Consider the following 21,595-nt stretch of genomic DNA (forward strand, 5'->3'; position numbering starts at 1 on the left):
AGAAGCCTGATTGATAATTAACAGCATCTTCATACTTAACTGATCCAGATGGAGACAAATCATGCTCCCTGGACAGCATGAAAATCCCATATGGGCCAGCACTGGAGCAGATGCAGAGAGAGTAAGGACACAAGTAAGAAATAAGGCCAGTGTGGTCTGAGTTGTTCTTTGGAATATCAGGCAGAGAGTCATAAACATTTCAGCAACATAGCTGATGCTTACAAGCAATTTCCAGAAATAGGAGAGAAACTTTATAATGAGCATGAGGGAAAAACGCAGTCTTAAAGCAGAAAAAACAGGAAAAGTTAAAAAAATGTTTGGTTAACTTATGCTTAAGTTTTCAAAGTTATCTGAAGATCAAAATGGGAGTGTCTTAAGATCTGCAAGATTTTATTCAATATTTAAATCTTTACTTTCCTTGTTGCTCCAGGAAATACTCACAAAATAAGAAAATAAGTGTGTGTTCATATTTTATGTCTCATGAATTGGTTTTCCCATACATATACTGATAACACAAATGACACAGGCCATCATCAGTGTGTGAATGTCAGTGCTTTTGAAAATATTAATTATAAACCTACTGATTTTAGATGCTCTAAAAAAGGACCAAGATGTGCACAGTAATAACACTCACCCTCCTGTGTGAAAGAACCCGACGGCGCCTCATCAGAGGGCATTTCCAGCCGTGTTCACGTGCACAGCCATGAGGTCTTTCTACTCAGGAAATTAAAACACCCGCTTACTACAGCTTCATTCGAACATTTATTTTTAAGTGGCTTTTTTGCCTCAAATGGGAAAATAACATCTTTAGAACAAGGAAAACAATGTTTGTACCTTTCTTTTTGAACTCAAAATATTAACCATTACTTTCTATGGTCATTAATATGGTCAAGTTTGCTGGAAATGCTCCGCATAACAAAAGCTTCTAAAGCAGAGGTCACTGCATAAACCATTCTTCTTTTCTCCTCCTCACCTGCTCCCCTCACTTCCTTGAAGAGTAACTTTCAAAGCATCTAATAAAATTCAACGTACGTATTTAAGATGACCCACTACATTTCTTGCACTAACATCAGTTAGTTTTGGGAGTGGACCTTGCTCTGAATTAGTTGCAGATGACATGCCATTAGGCAGGCCCAGTTAGAGGGAGTCTACACAGACACTCCTCTCCAGAGAATCTAAGCACCTGCCAGAAGCCTGTTTCCCATCTGTAATTGCCCCCAGCCTTCACTGGTAACTTGCACCCTTAGGTCACCCGCGCACAACAGTCAGTGGCCCAGTCTGAAGGCTTCTGTCCTCACTGCATGAAGGTCTCTAACTTCTCTATTGATGTTACCGAGTGCTCTGAGTGCAGACGGGCTGTGCCATTTCACATCAGACATTGTTGGAGGAAGTCTGCTTTTCTCCAGCCTTCCGCACAGCATCTACAGAAACTCTAGTGGGGGTTTGTATTTTAAGTTGAAGTTTTAGGACAGAATATTTTCTTAGGGCGAGTTTCTGAAAGCAACCTGGGAGAAAATCAGAAAACAGCAACACTGTCCAAAGTGGATCAAGTACAAATACTCATTGTCCTAAGCTACATAATACTAAGCACAAAATATAAACAACATATTGCAACTTTATTAGATTTTTCTATTTTACCGGCTGTTTGCACTCAACCAAGGCCTTAATAATCTCTAACTTTAACATCTTCGAGGTGTCACAGTACATAATGTGAAATCTCATTAGTGGCACAAGACTAGTCATTCCTGTCAACACAGAGCAACCGTTAATGTCACAGCTGTGGTCATTTAATGCTTTTATAATAATTCGATAACAAATGAAGAGATATTTAGTATTATGTGAGAGTTCTCTGCTGCTGCTAAGTTATTATTCAAGGAAAGTTTGCAAGACCAGGCCTAATTAGTGACAGATACCAACTGATGCCATTCTGCAGGTAAGTCAAAACTCTGCCTTGGACTGAGAAAGGCAGCAAGTCTATGAAAAATTATTTTCTCTTTTGCATCCCTATTCCTACAGCTCCACACACATCCCCTCCTCAGTGTGTTCCATTATCCATTCATCTGATATCCTGATGTGACCCCGGGGGGACTCTCCAAGAAAGAGTGGTATTAGGGTTTTGCCCAGTGAAGGGCCCGGGGGTAGATGGGCGGATGAATGGACAAAGTGACAAAAGGAGGGCAGAAAGGAAAACATTCCAAAACTTTCCTATTTAATAAAATACTCTTCATGACATCTCTCAGGATGTAAACAGAGCTTGGTGTAGAGAAGTTTATTCTGATGATTAAAGACTTTATGACTGAGTAAGGCAGTTTCTTAACCTATCCCCACTTCCTAATAGATTTTCCTAAAAATCTGTGGGACAGTCCGGGAGGGGGCAATGTGCCCCCCCCGGAAGGCTATTTTAAACACTGGCTCCTGAAGCGGCAGCCTCCCAGTTGGCCATGTGGGAACGGGCAGTTACAGCTGCACGCTGGAACCCGGAGGTCTCTTAAGTCTGATGTCGAAGACCGCGTCAGTCCACTTCCACTTCAGCGAGGGCCAGTGGTGTCGGGGGGCCGTGGCCAGAGTTCTATCCCTTGATAACAGCAATCGGCCTCAGTTTAATGGCCTTCTTACTGATGCCAGCATCATGGCAGGTGTTCACCACATCGGTCACGTTCTTATAGGACTCAGGAGCCTGCAGGGGAGGAGTTAAAAATAGTAAAAGTCTAGGTAAAGTGGAATCTTTAAAAGCATTAAACTTCATCATCTTAAAAAAAAAAAAAAAATGGGGGCCAGCCCCGTGGCCAAGTGGTTAAGTTCGTGCGCTCTGCTTCAGTGGCCCAGGGTTTCACCAGTTCGGATCCTGGGCGCGGACATGGCACTGCTCATCAGGCCACGCTGAGGCGGCGTCCCACATGCCACAACTAGAAGGACCCACAACTAAAAACATACAACTATGTACCAGGGGGCTTTGGGGAGAAAAAGGAAAAATACAATCTTAAAAAAAAAAATTTTAAAGCATTAAACTTCACTTCTAATTCACGAAATGCACATTAAAACAATACTAAGGTTTTTTTGCCTATTAAATAATTAAAGATTAAAAAGATGATTAAGCTCAGCGCTGGTAAGGGGGTAGTAAGATAAATACTCTCATTTAGTTTTATATTTTTTCTGTATTTCTCAAAATTTCCCTAAAGAATATATATCACTTGGATAACTAGGAAAAGCAGTAAATGTAACAGAACAAAACATATACACCAATACCCAACTGGAAGGAAATAAACCAAACCATCCTGTGAGTGGTAATATCTTTGGATGGTGGAATTATTAGCAATTCTGATTTTCTTTCTTTATATATCTGCAGTTGTCAAAATTCCTGGAATGAACATGTATGACCTTCACAGTAAGGAAGAGTTTGTAAGCTCATACATACAACACTGTATGTACGTATATATGTTTCTTTATGTAGACACACACAATTTATTTCTGTTTCTAGCAAGACCTCCCCCCTGCATTCCTACCCACACTCACCATCTTGCCACTATTAGAACAAATTTCATCACACACTCCCTTTATCCCCATTCATGTCAACACAGGAGTCTCAAGCCTCCCAGACTGATTCCCATGGGGCTCCCGACACACCCCTTTCTTGCCCATCTCTCCATTCCCTTCCAATTTCTGAAACTTTTCCACTGTGGCCTCTGGAAGTCCTTGCACTGACTCAAGTGCAGAATCCCCTCCTCCTTCCCTTTTCTGAACGCTCCCTTCATCTTCTTGTTTTGCTGAAACACGGATCTCCCCTGAAGATGTCACTTCTGCCTCCAACCTTCTGCAGTGGCAGCTGTTTTCTCTCCCACACCGGGTCGTGCCCTTAGGCCCAGCAGTGAGACCGGCGTCCTTGCTCTTCATGGTTGTTTCCACACAGTTCTCCCTCCTTCCTCCCTAAGCACTCCCAGTTTTGAGTCTTGCGGCCGTCATTTACACCAGCTACTACCTCTTCTTGTTGCAGTATCTGCTAGAGTCTGAATCACTCTCCATCATTACTTGAAGATTTCTAGCTCCTGGCTCACTGTCACCCTCTCCTGCTATAATTCTGAATGATTTCAATATCCAGAAGATGATGCTTTCAGTTCCTTGGCTTCTTGGTTCCTTGCTTTCTGCTCCTTCAATGCTTGTTACCTCAGCCACTCGCTCCCAGGGTCATACCCCAGACCTTGTCATTACCACTGATTACAACTCCTCCATAACCTCAGTTTCAAGTACCCAGGCTGGTGATCATGGCCCAGGTTTCCAGCTCCCTCCCCCTTATGCTCCATCTCTAACAGTCCTTTAACCCCATGAGACTTACAATCCCTTTGCAACACCCTCAACAACCCTGCTTCTTTCACTGTGCAGTACTTGCAACCCTGATTAAAGGTAACTCAACATCTATTTCACACCTGCATCCATACAGTTGACTGTAGTTGGAAAAAACATTTAACCACTGAATTTAGCTCAAGCGGGCCCTTGGTGCTGTCTGGCAATCACCCAAAATTTCACTAGGCCAATTTCTCCTTCTGTCTCTTAGATGACTGTTTCATACTTTCTCCTGCAGCCTCACTCTCAGTTGTTGGCCCTACTTCCTATTAGGCTGAAAAAATAGAAACTGCCAGAACAGAATCTCCATAAACCCTCACCTTCTTTCCTGACGACCTGCATCTGTACCTTCTCTCTTTTTATTAAGGCTGAATTATGTGAGCTCTTGAGGGCTCCTGAGCACCAACCCCATCTACTTGTACATCAGACCCCATCTCTTCTCATCCAACTCGACTACACTGCTCCAGTAATTCCCTCTTCTTTTGTGCATCACCAGTCTCTCTTCTAGATTCTTCTCATCATGCAAACACATTAGTCAGATCACGTTACTCTTCTGCTCAAAATTCTCCAATGTCTTCCCATCATCTCACTCAGAGTTACAGCAAAAATCTTTTTGTAAAGGGAAAAACAAAGACCCACACGATGTGGTGCCCCCTAACTCGGACCTCACCTCGCTCTTGCTTGCTGTTGTCACATTGGCCCCCTTGCCGTCTCTCGAACATCCAAGCATAGTCTCACCTCATGGTTTTTGCTCTTACTGTTCTCTCTGCCTAGAAAGCGTCCCCCCAGATCCCCACACAGCCTGTTCCCTCACTCCCTTCAGGCCCTCACTCAAACATCACCTCACTACACCTTATCAAAGCTGCACTCGCCCCCAACGGCTCCCTGGCCGTCTTTACTTTGTGGCACTTGTCGTCATCTAACTCTCACCACACATTTAACACTATACACTTTACTATGTGGTCAGTTTCACAAGGAAGGGATTTGTGTTAGTTTTGTTCACTGCAGTATCCCGAGCACCTAGAAAAGTACCTAGCAGTACTTAGAGAACAGTACCTATAGCAGATGTTTAATAAATGTTAGCTGAATGAGTGAATGAAAAAAATCATTTGTAAAACATGCAAGTAAAAAATATACCAAATGTTAACAGTGGGGGTATAGTGGAATCCTAGATGGTTTGTTTTCTTCTTTGTATTCTCCAAAACCTCTTAATTAAATGTGTTATTCTTAAAATCAGGGAGAAGTTGATAGTTACTAAAAAATAAGGTTCTGTCATACTCTTTGACTGTGTAATTCTACTTTTGGGATTTCACTCTAATTATTAAAACATCTGGGAAAAAAGCTTCATGCATGAAGATACTCATTATAACTTAATTTTTAGTAGCAAAATTTGGAAGTTTCTTAAATGTCCAATATAGGCAGAAACTTACGGTATTTAGCTGGTAGACTATTTAGCAATCATTAAAAAGTGACACAAGCAATTTTATAATAATGTGCTAAATTAAAAAAAGGACTACAAAATGTTTGTAAACTATGATTGTAACTAGTTTTAAAAAAAGCATTTAGGGAAAAAACTGGCAATAAATATCCTGAAAAAGAAGGTAAATGTTGGGGCACTGACTTTCTGGAGGATTGTTTTTCTTTTCTCTTGAACTTCTACAATGAGTTATGCTGGTTCTAATTTAAATATGTACATATGCGTACATATACATACATATAATTTAAACAAACTCTTTGCTCCCTTGTGAATCAAATGAAACTGTTTCCCCAGAAATTTCCCCACTGCTTTTTAAATTTGTTTTCAAATTTAAACAGAAGTATAGAGCTGTGCAAAAGAAAGGTTAAAATGAGTCAGCTCAAACTATTTTTAAAGCTTAATATGTAGACAGAGACTACACATGAAAGGAAAAATCATTCTTATGGACTTGGCTTGTAATTAATCTCCATACAAAATAGAAGAGAATGATAGACTGTAATTGAGGATATTTTAAAAAAAATCCAACAATTTCCGTTAGCAATAGCAAAAATTGCCGTCTCTGGGCACTAGCATAAATCATAAACAATCTTACACTGAATATTTACCAAAATTTCACTTACCTCCTCCATAACTAGTTTGGGTGAGGCAACACGGATTGCAATTCCCATATCTGCCAATTTGTCTAACACATCCTGGAAATCTAAATTACGTCGAGATTTTGCTCTGGACAATGCACGGCCCTAGAATGGGAAAGGAAGCAACTTGACTTCATAGTTCTAAGCTATAAATTATGTTCAATCTCAGCAATTATCTAAATCCGTAGGATCATATGCTTTTTCCTTGACTCCTTTTAAACTAAAAAAAGAGTTAAAAAGCATCTTTTTCTATTTTATCAACCTTATTATATGCCTTTTGTTATAAGCCTCATCATATCCTTTTGGAAAACAAATTTCCATCTAGACAAAGCACTTAGTATTTAAAGATTTAGTTTTGTGTTTCTAATTACTATTATCAATTCAATAAGTATATTAATTTTTAATTGTAAACAGTATTCATCACAAAAACTTGGTGTTCTTGGTGATTTAAAACAGTTTCTCAACCTTAGCAGTACTGACATTCTGGACCAGATAATTGGTTGTGGGGACTGTCCTATACATAGTAAATTGTAGAATATTAGCAGCATCGTTGGCCTCCAGCCACTAGATGCCAGTAGCAAAACTCCCTCCCCTGCTGTGACAATCAAAACTGCCCCCAGACACTGCTAATGTGCATGTGTGGGATGACCTTGGTTTTGATCACTGGGTTAAAATTAGGAGTTGGGAGGCAGCTGGAAATGAGAAAGGATCAGAGGAAAAAAGCACAGTTAAATATATTTGTGAGGGTCTGTCCAGGAGAAGGTATTCTAGACAGCTTCCATTTTCCACTCCATCACTAGCGAAGTACTTTGCTGGCTTACATCAGGGTTTGGCAAACTGATTTGTAGGCCAAAGCTGGCCTACCACTTGTTTTTGTAAATAAAGTTTTATTGGAACACAGCAATGCCCGTTTGTTTATGTTTTGCCTATGGCTGCTTTTCACTCCAATGGCACCATGGAATAGTTGCCACAGAGACCATATGGTCCAAAAAGCCTAAAATATTTACTGTCTGGCGCTTTATAAAACAAGTTTACTTAGAAGATAAGAGGTAGCACGCCGAAATAGAGTACAGTTTGTGCTTGGGCTCTGATTTGCAAATAGGGCATATCTCCCAAATCTTGAGTGAATCCACTCAATAAGGAGCAAATCGTACAAATTACTAGGTCCGGTGAATCACTGAGATAAGCAGTGATACAAATTTGCATCAGTTAAAGTTCTATCAGTTATGCTAGTGTGACAATTTCTCAGTCTGGATTTTGTGTACTTGCGAAGATTAGGAATAGTCCCTAGTCCCACAATGACCCCACTAAGGTAGAATACTAGGTGACCTCAGTCGGTTCACTACACAGCATATATTACGGGAATAAATTCAGGAAGAAGATAAAACAGACCCAAACTTCAACTTTGTTAATGCTCAATTGAGTACGTTTACATGTTAAAATGCGAAACAACGCCTAAATGGAAGTGAGCATCTCTAAGAAAGTTTCTCTTTTCTTACCGCTCCATGACAGGTTGTTCCAAAGGTCTCAGTCATGCCCTGTTCAGTGCCAGTCAGAACATAACTACAGGTTCCCATGGTGCCACCAATGAGCACTGGCTGTCCCGTGAGCTGAGGACGCACACAAATCACACGTTAGAATGAGCTTCTTACGCCTGAGCTTTAAATTCTCCCTTGCCCTGGAGAGCTGCAGGAGAAACCCGGGCCTCGAATGCACTGTTCTCACAACTATACTAAGACATTACTTCGATTCTTTGCTAACTGAGAGGGGAGAGAAGAGGCAGAGAGTGAAAACGTGAGGACTACGGAGGCAGCAGAAGACAGACTAAGTGTAAGAGCAAAACAAAACTCAAACACACGGGGAAGCGACAGCAGGAAGATCCTGAGCATGGCGCCTGCCCTCTCCAGGCTTTGGTTCCTCGTCTGTGAGAGGGGAGGTGGCAAAGGGTCTAACTCTATCACAGCCAGACACCAAAAGGTAAGAAAAATGAAACAGACTGAGTTTAATCTTAATCCTGTCTTCCAATCATTCAAAGTTCTTAGGAAGATAACCTTAATTCACCTTAACTGAGTAAAGCATTCTCATGCAGCATTTTTTAGACAGCATACTGCAAGCACAGATGATGGGGGAGTCACTGCTCCAGAGAAGACCGGAAATCACTGTTCTCATGGATGACAGATTATTTTCTTTTCACAATTGCTGCCTTCCTGTTTAAATTCATCCATATTTAGAACTATCTAAATCATGCCCCCACTGCTTAAAAACCACAAATGGCTTAGTACGTACTTGGTAATCAACAGCAATGAGGGGATGGTGGGGAGGGAAAGCCCGGGTGGATCCCTTCCTGTGCACCAACAGTGTCCGCTCCTTTCCGTCCACTACATGCTGTTCGACTTTGGCAATGTTGTGAGAGACATCGTAGATCACATGTAGGTCCAAGTCATCGGGGGTTGTGTTGAAGACTTTGGCAAAAGCCTAAGAGAAAAAGCCAAAGTTAAAAGCAGCCAGAATCAGCTCGTTAGAACTTACTTGACTGTTTTCCGCTAGTCTGTTCCTGAATGGAGTGAGGGATTTGACAGTTAGAAAACAGCAGTATTACTAGGCGTCACGTAAGAGACAAAAACTGTCTTTTAGTCCACACAGCAAATTCCACTCCCTAACTCCAGCTGTGGATGAAAAGCTGCTTGGCTCCTCTTGATCATCCTCGGGAACTGCTTCTTCCTCAGCCTTCTGAGTCTCAGGGAACAACACTTCTACCCTCTCTGCTGCTCAAGGCAAATTCTAGGAGTAACTGTGGCCTCTCCTCTTCCCTCATTCCCCACGCCTGACAGCCGCTGAGACAGTTTAAGAGGACAGCAAAAGCTTGGACACTTTGCCACTATCTTAAATATTTATTAGATAAATTTCTAAAACCAAAGTCCACAGGCTTTGATTTGACTATGCTATGCTTTAAAGCACTTAACTTCACCAGGAATAACTCGGAACTGAAGAGCAACCAAACTGTACCTGACGGGTTAAGAAGGTCATGGAGGAGCGGTTGACCCAGGCATAGTTCCCAGCCGCTGCCATTCCCTTCAGGTAGTCCTGACCCTCCGGGGAGGCGATTCGAGCACAAGCCAGCTGACGGTCATTGACTATAATCTTGTCTCTCTTCATGGCTTTTTCCATAGCTACCAGCGCATCTGGAACAAGAGAGCAGCAAGTCCAAACCAGCCAGCTTTCCCTTTATAACTCAGATTTACTGCAGAAAGGTAGGCTACACTCAAAGCCATTCTATAAAAAGACAAGTAAAACACAACTTTCCCTTTAAAGTGTTTCTGAGTTCATCCGTTTGCTTGGCCAACACACATCTATTGAGAATCTTCTCTGTCAGAGCTGTAACAAAACTATGTGGGTTACAAAGACAACACCTGCCCTCCAGGAACTTCTAAGGGAAGGAGATGTGTATATTAGTAGCAACAACAGGGTCTTAGTTACTCCTTTCCTGGCATGTGAATGAATGGAATAGAAGCAGTAAAATACATTTTATTACCACCACAGTTTTTAACAATAACTCTTAATAACTTAATATAAGAGAGTTGAGACAAGTTGCTAGATCTTCTGCAGGAAAATCAAATCCATGACAAAGTGTAGACAAGTACCCAGCAGAAAGTTCAGAAATACTAGTCAATGCTCCATATATTTCCTAGATTAAATATTCTAAAGGGCCAGGCTGGCATGAATGATTAAATTCCCATAAGATGAAATGTACATACACGGATGAACTATAAAATGCAATTTAAAGTTTATAATAAGTTCCATGTGTCTCTATAACTTTTTATATATTCATAAATCCTCTCACACATCCTACAAATCATCCAAAGTGACCTATACATCAAAGTGACCTATTTCCCTGCCCCCTGCTTTTGTTCATGCTGTCTTTTGCCCATGAATATCCTTTGTGTGTGATTATCGAAACTGCAAACGTTGCGTGTCCATGAAGCCATCACTAAAATCTTTTTCTTAACACTTTTTCTCTTCTATATTTTATCAATTACTGTCTTCTGTCTGTATTTTTTCTTTTTAATGAACATGACGTCTCTTTCATGTAACAATTTGGGGGCAGACTCCTTGCCAATTTCATCACTGAATCCACTGTAACACCTAATCTTGCAGTATAGGTACCTAAGAGATATTTGCATACGTTACAGACTCTACTACAATTTACAGTCTTTCTTGCTCTTTCATGGCCGGATAGTAATAGTAATCTGTAAAAGTAAACACAATAACTGGGGCCAATATTTATTGAGTACTTACTAACCGTCAGGCATTGATATAAGTACTTTAAATATATTATTTCATTTAATCTTCTATGACACCATCATATGAAATTATTATTCCCATTTTTTTCAGATAAGAAAGTTAAGGCCTAACGAAGTTAGTTTGTTCAAGGTCACATTGCTCGTCAGGAGAACCAGGGTAAAACCCCATACAGTATAGTTCTAGCTGTCTCTCTCTTAAATCTCTATACAGTTCCCCATAAAATGTACATTTTAGCATCCAACCAAAAATTAGGTCCAGAATATACCTGTGGCTACTTGGTGGCCCAATCCTCTGCTTCCACTGTGGATCATCACACACACTTGTCCCTTATGGTCGATGCCCATTTTCTTAGCAGCGTACTCATTGAAAATCTCATCCACAACCTGGATTTCTGCATAGTGGTTGCCTGCTCCCAGGGTCCCCAACTGCAAATGTAAGAATGTATGATAAAATAGCTTCTATTCAAGTTAAAAAAAAAGTCCATTTAAAAAGCAAATAGATAAAAACAACTAATAACAAAAATATTCACATAGAGTTTTATGTAACAAAAAAATTTTTGAGCCTTAGAAATGCTTCCTTCATTTTAAGTAATACTCTACACAACAAAAATAATGTAGAGCAGCTCCTGAGGTTTAGTGTATCATTATCTGCTTGAGGTACACACTTATCAGAAGCTTCATAAACCAAAACTCAGACCATAATGGCTCACAGAACGTTGTAAACATGGAGAGAAGGGTCAAGTTTTGGGATGAATTCTGGTGAATGTTGTCTCTTAACAAGGTCCAAGTTTAAATGATTTTTGAAACATTTATGAGTTCTGACACCTCCCATTATCCATCACTGAAAGAACAAATCCTGTAACTAGTGCTAACAGATGATTTAGGGAACCAGAGAATGGCAGAGCTGGGAGAGCCTTTAGAGGTTGCCTAGGTTTAACTATCCCAGCTTTCAGCTGAGAAAATGAGACCTGGACAGGCAAGAGAGACCTCCCCAAGGTCACAGGGAATGAGTGGCAAAGCCATCACAATTAGCGGTAAATTTCAAATATCTGGTATATTCTTATCTCATGGACACCATAAACTGATAAAGACATCTTGGACACCAGAAAATTTTCAGCCAAATCTGTAGACTGTCAAAGTATGTACATATGCAATTTTGGCATACATTTTAAGCCTTATAATCATACCCCATTTTTCCCCCATCCACCTCTAATTCATGATATCTTGTTTTATTTTATGAACATCTGCAAGCTCCTGACAAGTTTTTAAAAGAGTAAGAACGAAGCATAAACAAACAAATCTGTGTTCTTGTTGATATACTGTGAAAAAACCTGGGGATGTATTTGCTACATATAAGCCAGATTTTTTTCCCCCAACAAAAACAAAATATGAAAAATCTGAACAAGTCGCCCCTCCAAAAGTGTTACCTGAGGGAGGCCTCTTTTTTTAGCCCTCGCAGAGACCTTATTGGGGTCAGCTTGCAGCATCCTTCCATACTCCTCACAGTGCTCCTTGTCTTCCGCCCAGGCATAGCCTTCTCTTAGGGACCAGTCCACACCCATCTCCAAAGCCTCCTCCAGGTCTCTGAGCGAGTAAGAAGGTGCTGTCATTTCACAGTCAAGGCTGATCAAAACCTAAGGACGATCGCATCTCAAAAGGGCAGAGGAAAACACCACATATCCTGACTACTGCCTGGGTACCAGGCCCTGTGTTCGATACTGTTTATGCTCCTAGCAACTCTAGCTTTTTGAGGAGAGCAGTTACATAAAAACTTGCAATATAACATAGTAAATGTCCTATTAGAGATGATTATAGTTCTTGATATTTATACAGCCCCTTGTACTTTTCAAATCTTACATTAGATTTGCCTCTCTGGTCCTGAATTCTATGAGGTGGTGATTAAGCAGCCAAAGAAAATTTCTAACTATAATCAGATATCACTATCTAACATTAACTTTACCACAACTACTGTCTTTCATTAATAATTTATGAAAAATTACAGTCAAATAATAAAGCTATCTAAATGTCCTGAGGTGACACAGGTTAAACTTTAAGGTCTATTCCCACCCTCACAGAAGTACTGTGCAGCTTTACTACACCTGCATTTTGAAGCTGAGGTGCACAACACACTAAACTCCTAGAAGGAAAAAGCCGTGATCTTGATCTAAGGGCGAGCCCTCTTCCAAAACACGACCAGGAGAGATTACCTTGTTCAATGCTCCCTCCCCGCTACAGCTCATTTCAAACATTATTTATTACAACATTTATTAGATTTATTTATCAGATGAAATTCCCATCTAAAATATTTGTAAAGATGCTTGGAATTTATTTATAAGTTCCATGCATGCTCTTCAAATGGGACTGCAGGTCAGGGACGACATGAAATCAGAGAATGAGCGTCTTCCAAGTGTATCAGTTTTACTGAAGTTTTTTCTTGGTGGAGGGGAGCTGTATAATAGAACAGGTAATAACTAAAAACACGTTAATAGTAATGTATGTACATGTACTTGAATAGGATGCAAAATCCACGTGAATTTTAAAGATAAAACAGAAGATGTTAACGAAACATACTTGTTAAGCACACCCTTCTGCAAAGTTTAAGATGCACAGCTTTACACGAACTACGACACAGTATAGTCACTGGCTAGCTCAAAGGCAATTACACTATAGCCTGATATTTAATTCTCTACTTTGGAAATACATAACATCTTAGTTGAAGAACACGTTCAGTGCTATCATTCCAAAAGGAAGGTCATGGATAAGTAATGGTTCACTGACAAAAGGCAGTGGGTCGAGCATACAGACTCTAAAGCCAAGCCATCTTTGATTTGAATCCTGACTTCACCTACTAGCTTATTTACTATTATCTCTTTAAATTTCAGTTTCCTCTCTTGCAAATTAGGGATAACGTTAGGATCATTATCTAGGTGAAATGATACGATATACATACACTACAGCACAGTGCCTTGCACAGTAAATGTTGGTGGACATTATTCTAAATTCTACTGCATGTCAAAGGTTGTTAAAAGGAACATCAGTTGACTAATGTCTCCAATAAACGGGCTGGACTTCATGCTTAAATAACCAATTCATTGCTACTTCCTGAAAAGTGACTGCATAATCCCCATCTCCTAAGTGTCCCACTGGAAATTAATGTGAGGGTCATGTGGTTACCATCGCTCTTACTCCATTTACTAGAACTTGTGCTCTTACTTGGCATTCATTGGGATGACACCTTTTGAGCCCACTCCAACAGGAATGTGGTCAAACATAGCTTGGGCAAGCTGCTCCTTCACAGGCTGGACATCACTTTCATCTAAATTGGTTCTTAGCAAGCGGACACCACAATTGATGTCAAATCCCACGCCACCTACAGAGAGAAAAGTTAGTCAGATATTAGCAAAACCAGGTAGGGCACTGTTACCTGTGGTTTTCCACCATTAGTGTAAGGCTTAAAAGATAGCCATCCTTTTAAAGGTAACTACATTTTAAAGTAACCACCAAAGTGGTTCTCTGAGGTGAAGTGTGACGACACCAAAAGAATTCAAAGTTCCATACATATTAAAGGTACTTTGTAGGCCAGGGAGGCAGTAATTAACGAGACAATGAGTAACATCTAGACTAGAGATTAAAATGTGTATTACGTGCTTCCTTTTTCCTTGATCACTCTTGTTGGGGGTTTCTGAATTCTACTAGTCTTTTCAAAGAACAAACTTTTGGCTATGTTTCTCCTTTCTATTGTATATTGTTTCACTAATTTTCCTTTTAATTATTTCCATCTTTCTACCTTTTTTGGGTTTAATTTGTTGTTCTTTCTCTAATTTTTTGAGATGGATGCTTAGATATTGATACTTTAGTCTTTCTTCTTTTCTAATTTGTGCCTTTATATCCATACATAGCATTAACAGTAAACCACAGTTTTTAAACGTCTTTTTTACTAACATTAGTTAAAATTATTTTGCAGTTACTATTACTTTTTTGACTCACGGGTTATTTAAAGGTATACTGCTTAATTTATAAATATATGTGCATTTTTTCAGGTTTTTATCGTTGTTAATGATTTCTAAACTTAATTCCACTGTGGTAGGATAATATCCTCTATACCAGTGGTCCTAAGTGTGGTCCAGAGATCTTTCAGGTCTAAAAGACATATTGTAGAATAAGGCTAAGACATTATTGACCTTTTAAATTTATTCTCTTGAGTGTACAGTGAAGTTTTCCAAAGGCTACAGGACATGTGATAATGTTTGTTCTGATGAATAATGAAACACGTACTTGTGTATTACTGTCTTAAAATTTCTCAGTTTTAATTTCTAGTAAGGTAAACATTGATAAAAGCCTTTGAAATCAACCCTTAAAAATTTTTAAGACTGTAAAGGCATCTTGAGTCCAAAACATTTAAGAAGTGCTACTCTATGATTTTGATGCTTTGCAATTTGAGATCTGCTTTATGGCTCAGCACATGGTCAATTCTGGTAAACATTCTGTGTGCACTTGAAAAAATGTGTATTCTACAGTTCTTGGATGCACTGTAATGTGTGTGCATACACAAGCATGCACGTTTATTAGAGGTCCAGGTGTCAAGTTTAAGTGGATTGTTCAAATCACCTATATCCTTACTGACTGACATCTGCAAGTACCTCAAGAGAAAAACAGTGCTAAATGTTGGGCTCATGTAATTGCACTTTTCCTCTGGATCTTAGCCTCACAAATTCCTATTGCCTTAATAGCTTTTCTATGCTTTCAAATAGATGTGTCTGGTTTTTTGTTTTATTTTTAAAACTTTATCCAGCCTTTCTTGCTACTCTTGGCAGAGGATTGGTCTGAAACAACCTTGTCCACCACTGCTAGTGGCAAAACTCTCAAGATATAATAATTTAAACTTTCACTTTTTTTTTCAGACTTTGAAAGCAAAGATACCACTTCTGACATGAAATAATTTCAGTGAAAGCACCCCCAGCAGAAAAGATGTACACAATTAGAGGTAAGTAACAAGGATGATAACGTGAGCAAACGCACCAAGTACATGCTGTATGCCCAGCACTGTTTTAAGGTTTTACATAGCTTACCTTGTTTAATCCTAACAACAATGCTATGTGGTAAGTAACATCACTAGCTCCGATTTGCCCAAGAGGTAGCTGGGACACACAGAAGACACATAATTTGCCAGGGAAGTGTTTCAGTTTGTTTTTTACTCTATGTCTGGATAGTGTTTGGCATGTAGTGCGGGTTCAAATAATTTTCAATAAACGTATGCTTTATTTGATATTTTAATAGCCTCTGAGTGTCCACAATTAAGTCAGTAAATGAGGAAAAGAAATGATAGAATATGAGATTGAGAGATGCAGACACAAAAAGCAGCCATGTCTGTTTCAGAAAGGCTGTGATTCAGAGAGAAGCTACGCAGCTGACAGGAGACGGGCACAGTGACCTTACCTGGGGATACCACTGCTTCAGGGTCATTCATATCAAAGGCTGCCATATTCCCAATAGCAAACCCGTAACCTGAATGGACATCAGGAAGCCCAATAGATCGCTGGAAGAGAATTAGAAAATGAAATACAGCCTTCTCAACCTGGCACTCTGGTTACCTGATACTAATTCCCAAATGGCTGTGGACTGAAGTCTTCCCCAAATCAAAATTCTGTTTCCATGAAATTTTCTCTGTTGGTGGAAATTAGGTATAAAAACTCCTAACTGTAAAGCTAAATATAGTGGGAAAAAACCTTTTTATAAAGTCTGACCATAAAGGAAACTGAAAGCAGAAAAGCCTCAGTATAACATTACATAGGACTACGACACACTAACTTTAATGTATTGTTACATTTTAAAGATGATCTTTACACAATGACAAATTGTGGTTATGTCAGGTTAAGACAAGGAAAATATGTGAAAATTTATACAGGTCCTTAGTGTTTAAGCAATCATAGACAAATGTAATCCATTTGATGGTAGGAATATTGTATACTTTCTATATCTGGGGCCCAGAAAAGGATCCTGACCCAGGAAGGATACAGATCAAACATGGTAAGGACATATTACAGACACCTAGACACTTACCAGTTCCTTAAATGTACAAGCCATGTCTTTTCATTTCCCCCCGCCCCAAGCATAGTAACTGGCACAAAGACCTCAAAATACGTCTGTTGAATGGATTTATTTTAACATCTTTCTCTATGGTGGAATATGAATGTTAGACTGTGGAGGCGGCCCACATGTACTGTCCAGCTCTACCCTTGTTATTGCCACTGCTTTCCTTTTCCAATCATGTCCAGAATAGCTACACTCTTCTTTCTCCCTCCTCTCAGTCCTAACCCTTAAACTTCTTTCCATTCTTTCTCCCATCATCCTCCTGAATGGGGCCACAGTGAAACTTTCAATGGTGGTGCACTGATCCAAGAATAAAGAAGTATTATGACAAAGAAACAATAAAACAAACACTACTTCAAAGGTTCTGTAGCGCTTACAGATTCTAGCCAAAGGCAATGAGAAACTAAGTTACCCAGACTCAGTTAGTTCTTTAAGTCCCACGGTTATTTCTAGATGTTCAAAAGTCACTGTCTAAATGACATCACTATCAGTTGGGTGTGGCCATTCATCCATTCAACAAACTTCTAGACTAAAACAAAATACAAATGATTAAAGCTCTGAACACAAACTCACATGAACGATCCCAGGCAGGGCTGCCACATTCCCAATTTGTTTCATGGCTGGCAGGAAGCCACCAACACCTGAAGACAAAAATTCAATATTAGAAAAAAGGACACATTTGACTTTTAGCATTAAGTATATTTGTATGTTTCTAGATTGCACTGAATGAAGGAGTAGTGGTTAGGACTACTCAAACAGCAAAGCATAAAAGGATGTCTGAGATGGAAGCGGGAAGGGAGCCTCTTCAAAAAGGCAGCACATGCACAGGAATTAGTGAGGGCGACTACACACCACAAACATGCTGTCAGTGTTCTGTGCAGACCACAACAGGGTTGCCTGCAAATACTGTCCTGGGATATGTAACACATAACTACTGAACGTTGCATCGTCAGCACAAAAAATGTATTCTTTTCAATAGTTCATACTACTTATCCAAAAAATCAACTCTGGTTTTATTCCAATTGACAAAGAAGGGCAACGTGGAAGAACGGGGAAAACACCGGATTGCAAGTCAGGGGTATGCGGGTCTAGTCCTAGCTCTGTCACTTGCTGTGTCATTTCAGACAAGTCAGGATACCCTGGTGGGGAGGGGGCTGAGATTCAGTCTGTTGAACTAAAAATTAAAAGGGTTAAAACTAGATTTCTGGTCTACCATCACCATTAGAGCATCATATCATATTAGAGCTTTATGTATTTATCTCTACCTGTCACTGCAGTTCTGCAAGATAGGTGTAATAAACTCTCGTTTATAGACAGACAACTGAAGTTCAATGAGGCCAACCAGTGTACTGGGTAAGAATACTGCCTTTGGAATCAGACATGCCTGGATTTAATTCTGGCTCTGTCACAAGAAGCTGTGCAACCCCAGACAAATTAAAATTACTTAACCTCACTGAGCCTTGACTTACATTTCTATAAAATATAGATGATAATATCTTCCTCTTAGAGTTACTCTAAGAATTACATAAGATAATTTATGTAAAGCAGCTGGTAAAGTGCCTGGCACATAGCAAGTACACAATAATACCATTTGGTAGCTCTTGTTATTAGTGTCCAAGGTTAGCAGTGACACCGACCAGGTCCACCCAGCTCCAAAGGGTTTCTACAAAGCCAGGTGGCTGACAACGTGATCACAAATACCTAACCGTTTTTTGGTCTCATTTCAAGTCTTGGTCATTCCTTGGTAACATTTTTGTGTTTTCAAATTATAGTTATTTGAATTACCATTTTTTGGAGGCCAGGGAAGACACCACTTGTACTGTCAATGTAAAACACTAACATACTTACCACCACCTCGACAGGCATTCCTTAATTCCTCAAACATTAATTTTTCCAGAGCATCATTCACATAGAAAACTCCTTCAACCTGGTACCAAAGAAAAGGAAAAACCATGTCGAGCACGTGAACACAATATATAAGCATTAGACAGAAAACAAACACCGTATGCAATATTCATTTTGCCTTACTCTTTATAAAACACTTTTCTATTACCTTAACCAAGCAGAAAAGTTCCTATCAAAAACTACAAGGCGGATCCATCTTTAAATATATCTTAAAAATGTATTTTGCAAAGTTCACAAATTGTTTGGCTTATTCTCCTCTCAAAGCTACACTTAAGAATTCAACAGGTAAAATATTTTCTGTGTGTGTGTTAACAAAAGTCTTCCAACTACGCTCTCACTAAGGCCAAAAGGTCTCAGTCCTCTTGTGCTTCTAAGATATCAATGGGTTTTGAAGAAAGACAAATCAAAAACTCAAATTCTAAACATAAAAATGCCGTTATCTGACCTTAGTGTACTTTACCTGTGCTCAAGATAACAGCACATTACACGTTACCATGTCCTATGCTGATTTACAGATCTATACTCATGTAAATAGTGAGTAAAAACATTTTAACATGTAGCTATGTGGCTGTGTGCTCAGTTCTGGAATTCATATAATTTAAAGAGGATAAAGAAGCTTAACAATAGAGGCATACGAAGGCAGTGGAGGACATAATCATGTCAACACCAAAGGCCAGAACACTTTGATCAGAGATCAGAGATTATGAAGGAGCAGCAACCAGGAACTTTTACTAAACCTCACCAATGCCTTCCTTCTTCACTTTAATGGAAAATAATGAGCACGAATGGCCATGAAGCCAGAAAGATACAGGAAGCCCAAGATTTCAAACTCTCTGGTACTGGGCTCCCAAGTCGCCATCTGGAATACGTCATCCTGTCAGAGGAAAAGATGGGCACTGGACATCAAGTCCTGGCTGTGTTTCTTACTAGGCGGGTAGAAGCAGCTGTGTCACAAGCTGTGTCCTTCTACATCACTCATGGGTGGCCATGCTGTGGCGGCCAGCCACATACAAAATAAAGGAAGACTGGCACAGATGTTAGCTCAGGGCAATCCCCCTCAGCAAACAACAACAACAACAACAAAAGGTCCTTCTGCGAAGAGAATATTAAAAACCCCTTGCCCTGTGAATTTGCCAAGCTGTTATGAAGAACAAAACTGTTCTACTAAAAACCAAAGTGGACCAGTGAATGCTAAAAACTGGGTTCAGCGACCACAGGTCTGTAAATATCACATAAACGACCAGCATGACGCAGAAGGACTAAGTTCCAGTTCCAGTAACTATCTCCGGGACTGGCTGTGCTACCCTGTAACACAGCATTAACGTCTCTGAAGCTTAGGAAATGAACGCATGATACGGCGCATTTATGAGACTTAAGGGTGAAAATGCTCTGCAAACGCCAATATCCTATTTCCTCGGATTCCTCAGACACACTCCACCTTGCGGGTGCCGGTGGTTTGGGACCTCTCCAGCAGGGAGGTGGGGCCGGCTAGGTCAGGCAGCCACGAGGCCGAAGGGCGGGGTGGGAGGGACGCCGCTGGGGGCGGGCGCGGGCCCAGGGCCACCCAGGCACCGGGAGGGCGAGGAGGAGGCCGGGTGGGCAGGGAGGCGCCGCGGGCCCCCAGCCGGCAAGGCCCCGCCACCGCTCCTGCTCCCCCGCCTCACCTGCATGTTGGGCACGAAGCCCTTCTTGATTCTCCAGCAGTTTTTATTGATCTTGTCCAAGAACTGCAGCTCATCGTTATAGCTGCGACTCATGGCGGCGACCACGGGGGCGAAAACTCGCGGCTCCTCTTTGAAGAGCAGCTGCCGCGCTGTCCCGTTGCCGAATCACCCTCTTCCTGAACTCATCGCGCAGGCGCGGCCGGCTTGGCAGCAGGACGGGCGACGGCAAGCGCCGAGGCCCGAAACTCGCCGCAACGATCGCTTTTCTCGCAAGTTTTTGGGTACTTGCTAGTTGTTCTTTCCTGGGCTAAAAGCTGAGCTAAATCCAGTAGTTTTTTTGTATGATCTAGTTATTCTTCGTTTCGGAAGTGCTTTTCAGCACTGAAAAACGCACTGGATCTGGATCAGATCCGAATGCGCTAACGAATACATCTATTTGGAGTTTCGGCAGTGAGGGGACAAAGGTGTCTGTAGCTGAGAAAGAGAAAGATGCTTAAGTAAACACAACTGAAAATTCCTAGTGTTTCAGCATGAATTTGGGGACACACACTAAATAACTTTTCTGTCAGAAAGGAGCATTCCAAAGAACGAAACGTGACAGTTGATCATTTATTCCAACAAACACGGATGAGGGCATCTATTATGGCCCAGATGTGCCGCCCCGAAATGAGGAGATGGCAGTCCCTGTGGATAGCAAGGGCTTCCCGGTCCAGACTTCTTGATGACGAGTACTCTGTGATCATACTTTTGTACACAGTGTCTCCTGTTCAGAGTAATAAGTGGGCTTTAAGAGATTTCAGGTTCTCGTCCGACTTCTTGTAAAGAACAGCGACTTTGGAATCAGAAAGACTTAAGGTTCAGTTTCTACCTCTGTTCTTTACCAGCTTTGTGTGACTAGTCTCTCTTAGCCTTTGTTTCCTCATCTGTAAATGAGATCATTATTCTTCGGAGAGTGGCTGTAAAGATTAAATGAAATGACACTTGTGAAGTAACTAGCACAGGGCTTGGCGTACAGTCAGCACTCCAGCCGACAGCTCTCTTCCTTTCCCTCACTGGATTGTCAGTGCTGCAAAGTTAGCGCGTTCTATTCATTTCTTACATTATTCATATGGGTTTCCCTTTCCTCCTCTTCTGCTCCAATTTTACCCCATTGATTAAGTCCCCTAACAACATTAATATCATCAG

The 21,595-nt window shown here is 40.6% G+C and overlaps 1 protein-coding gene across 1 annotated transcript; it reads right to left on the reverse strand.

Moving 5' to 3' along the window:
- Positions 1-749: 749 nt before the first annotated feature.
- On the reverse strand, positions 750-20,641 carry RTCB (RNA 2',3'-cyclic phosphate and 5'-OH ligase). The gene is made up of 12 exons (XM_008522869.2): positions 20,411-20,641; positions 18,690-18,768; positions 17,415-17,482; positions 16,188-16,287; positions 13,965-14,121; positions 12,179-12,335; positions 11,018-11,177; positions 9,457-9,632; positions 8,737-8,925; positions 7,950-8,060; positions 6,436-6,555; positions 750-2,677 (listed from the first exon to the last, which is right to left on the reverse strand). The coding sequence occupies exons 1-12, from the start codon at positions 20,501-20,503 to the stop codon at positions 2,570-2,572; spliced, it is 1,518 nt and encodes a 505-aa protein (XP_008521091.1). The 5' UTR covers positions 20,504-20,641; the 3' UTR covers positions 750-2,569.
- Between the last annotated feature and the right edge of the window lie 954 nt (positions 20,642-21,595).

This window comes from Equus przewalskii, chromosome 29 (assembly GCF_037783145.1).
Source record: "Equus przewalskii isolate Varuska chromosome 29, EquPr2, whole genome shotgun sequence".
In the NCBI taxonomy this organism is placed as follows: domain Eukaryota; kingdom Metazoa; phylum Chordata; class Mammalia; order Perissodactyla; family Equidae; genus Equus; species Equus przewalskii.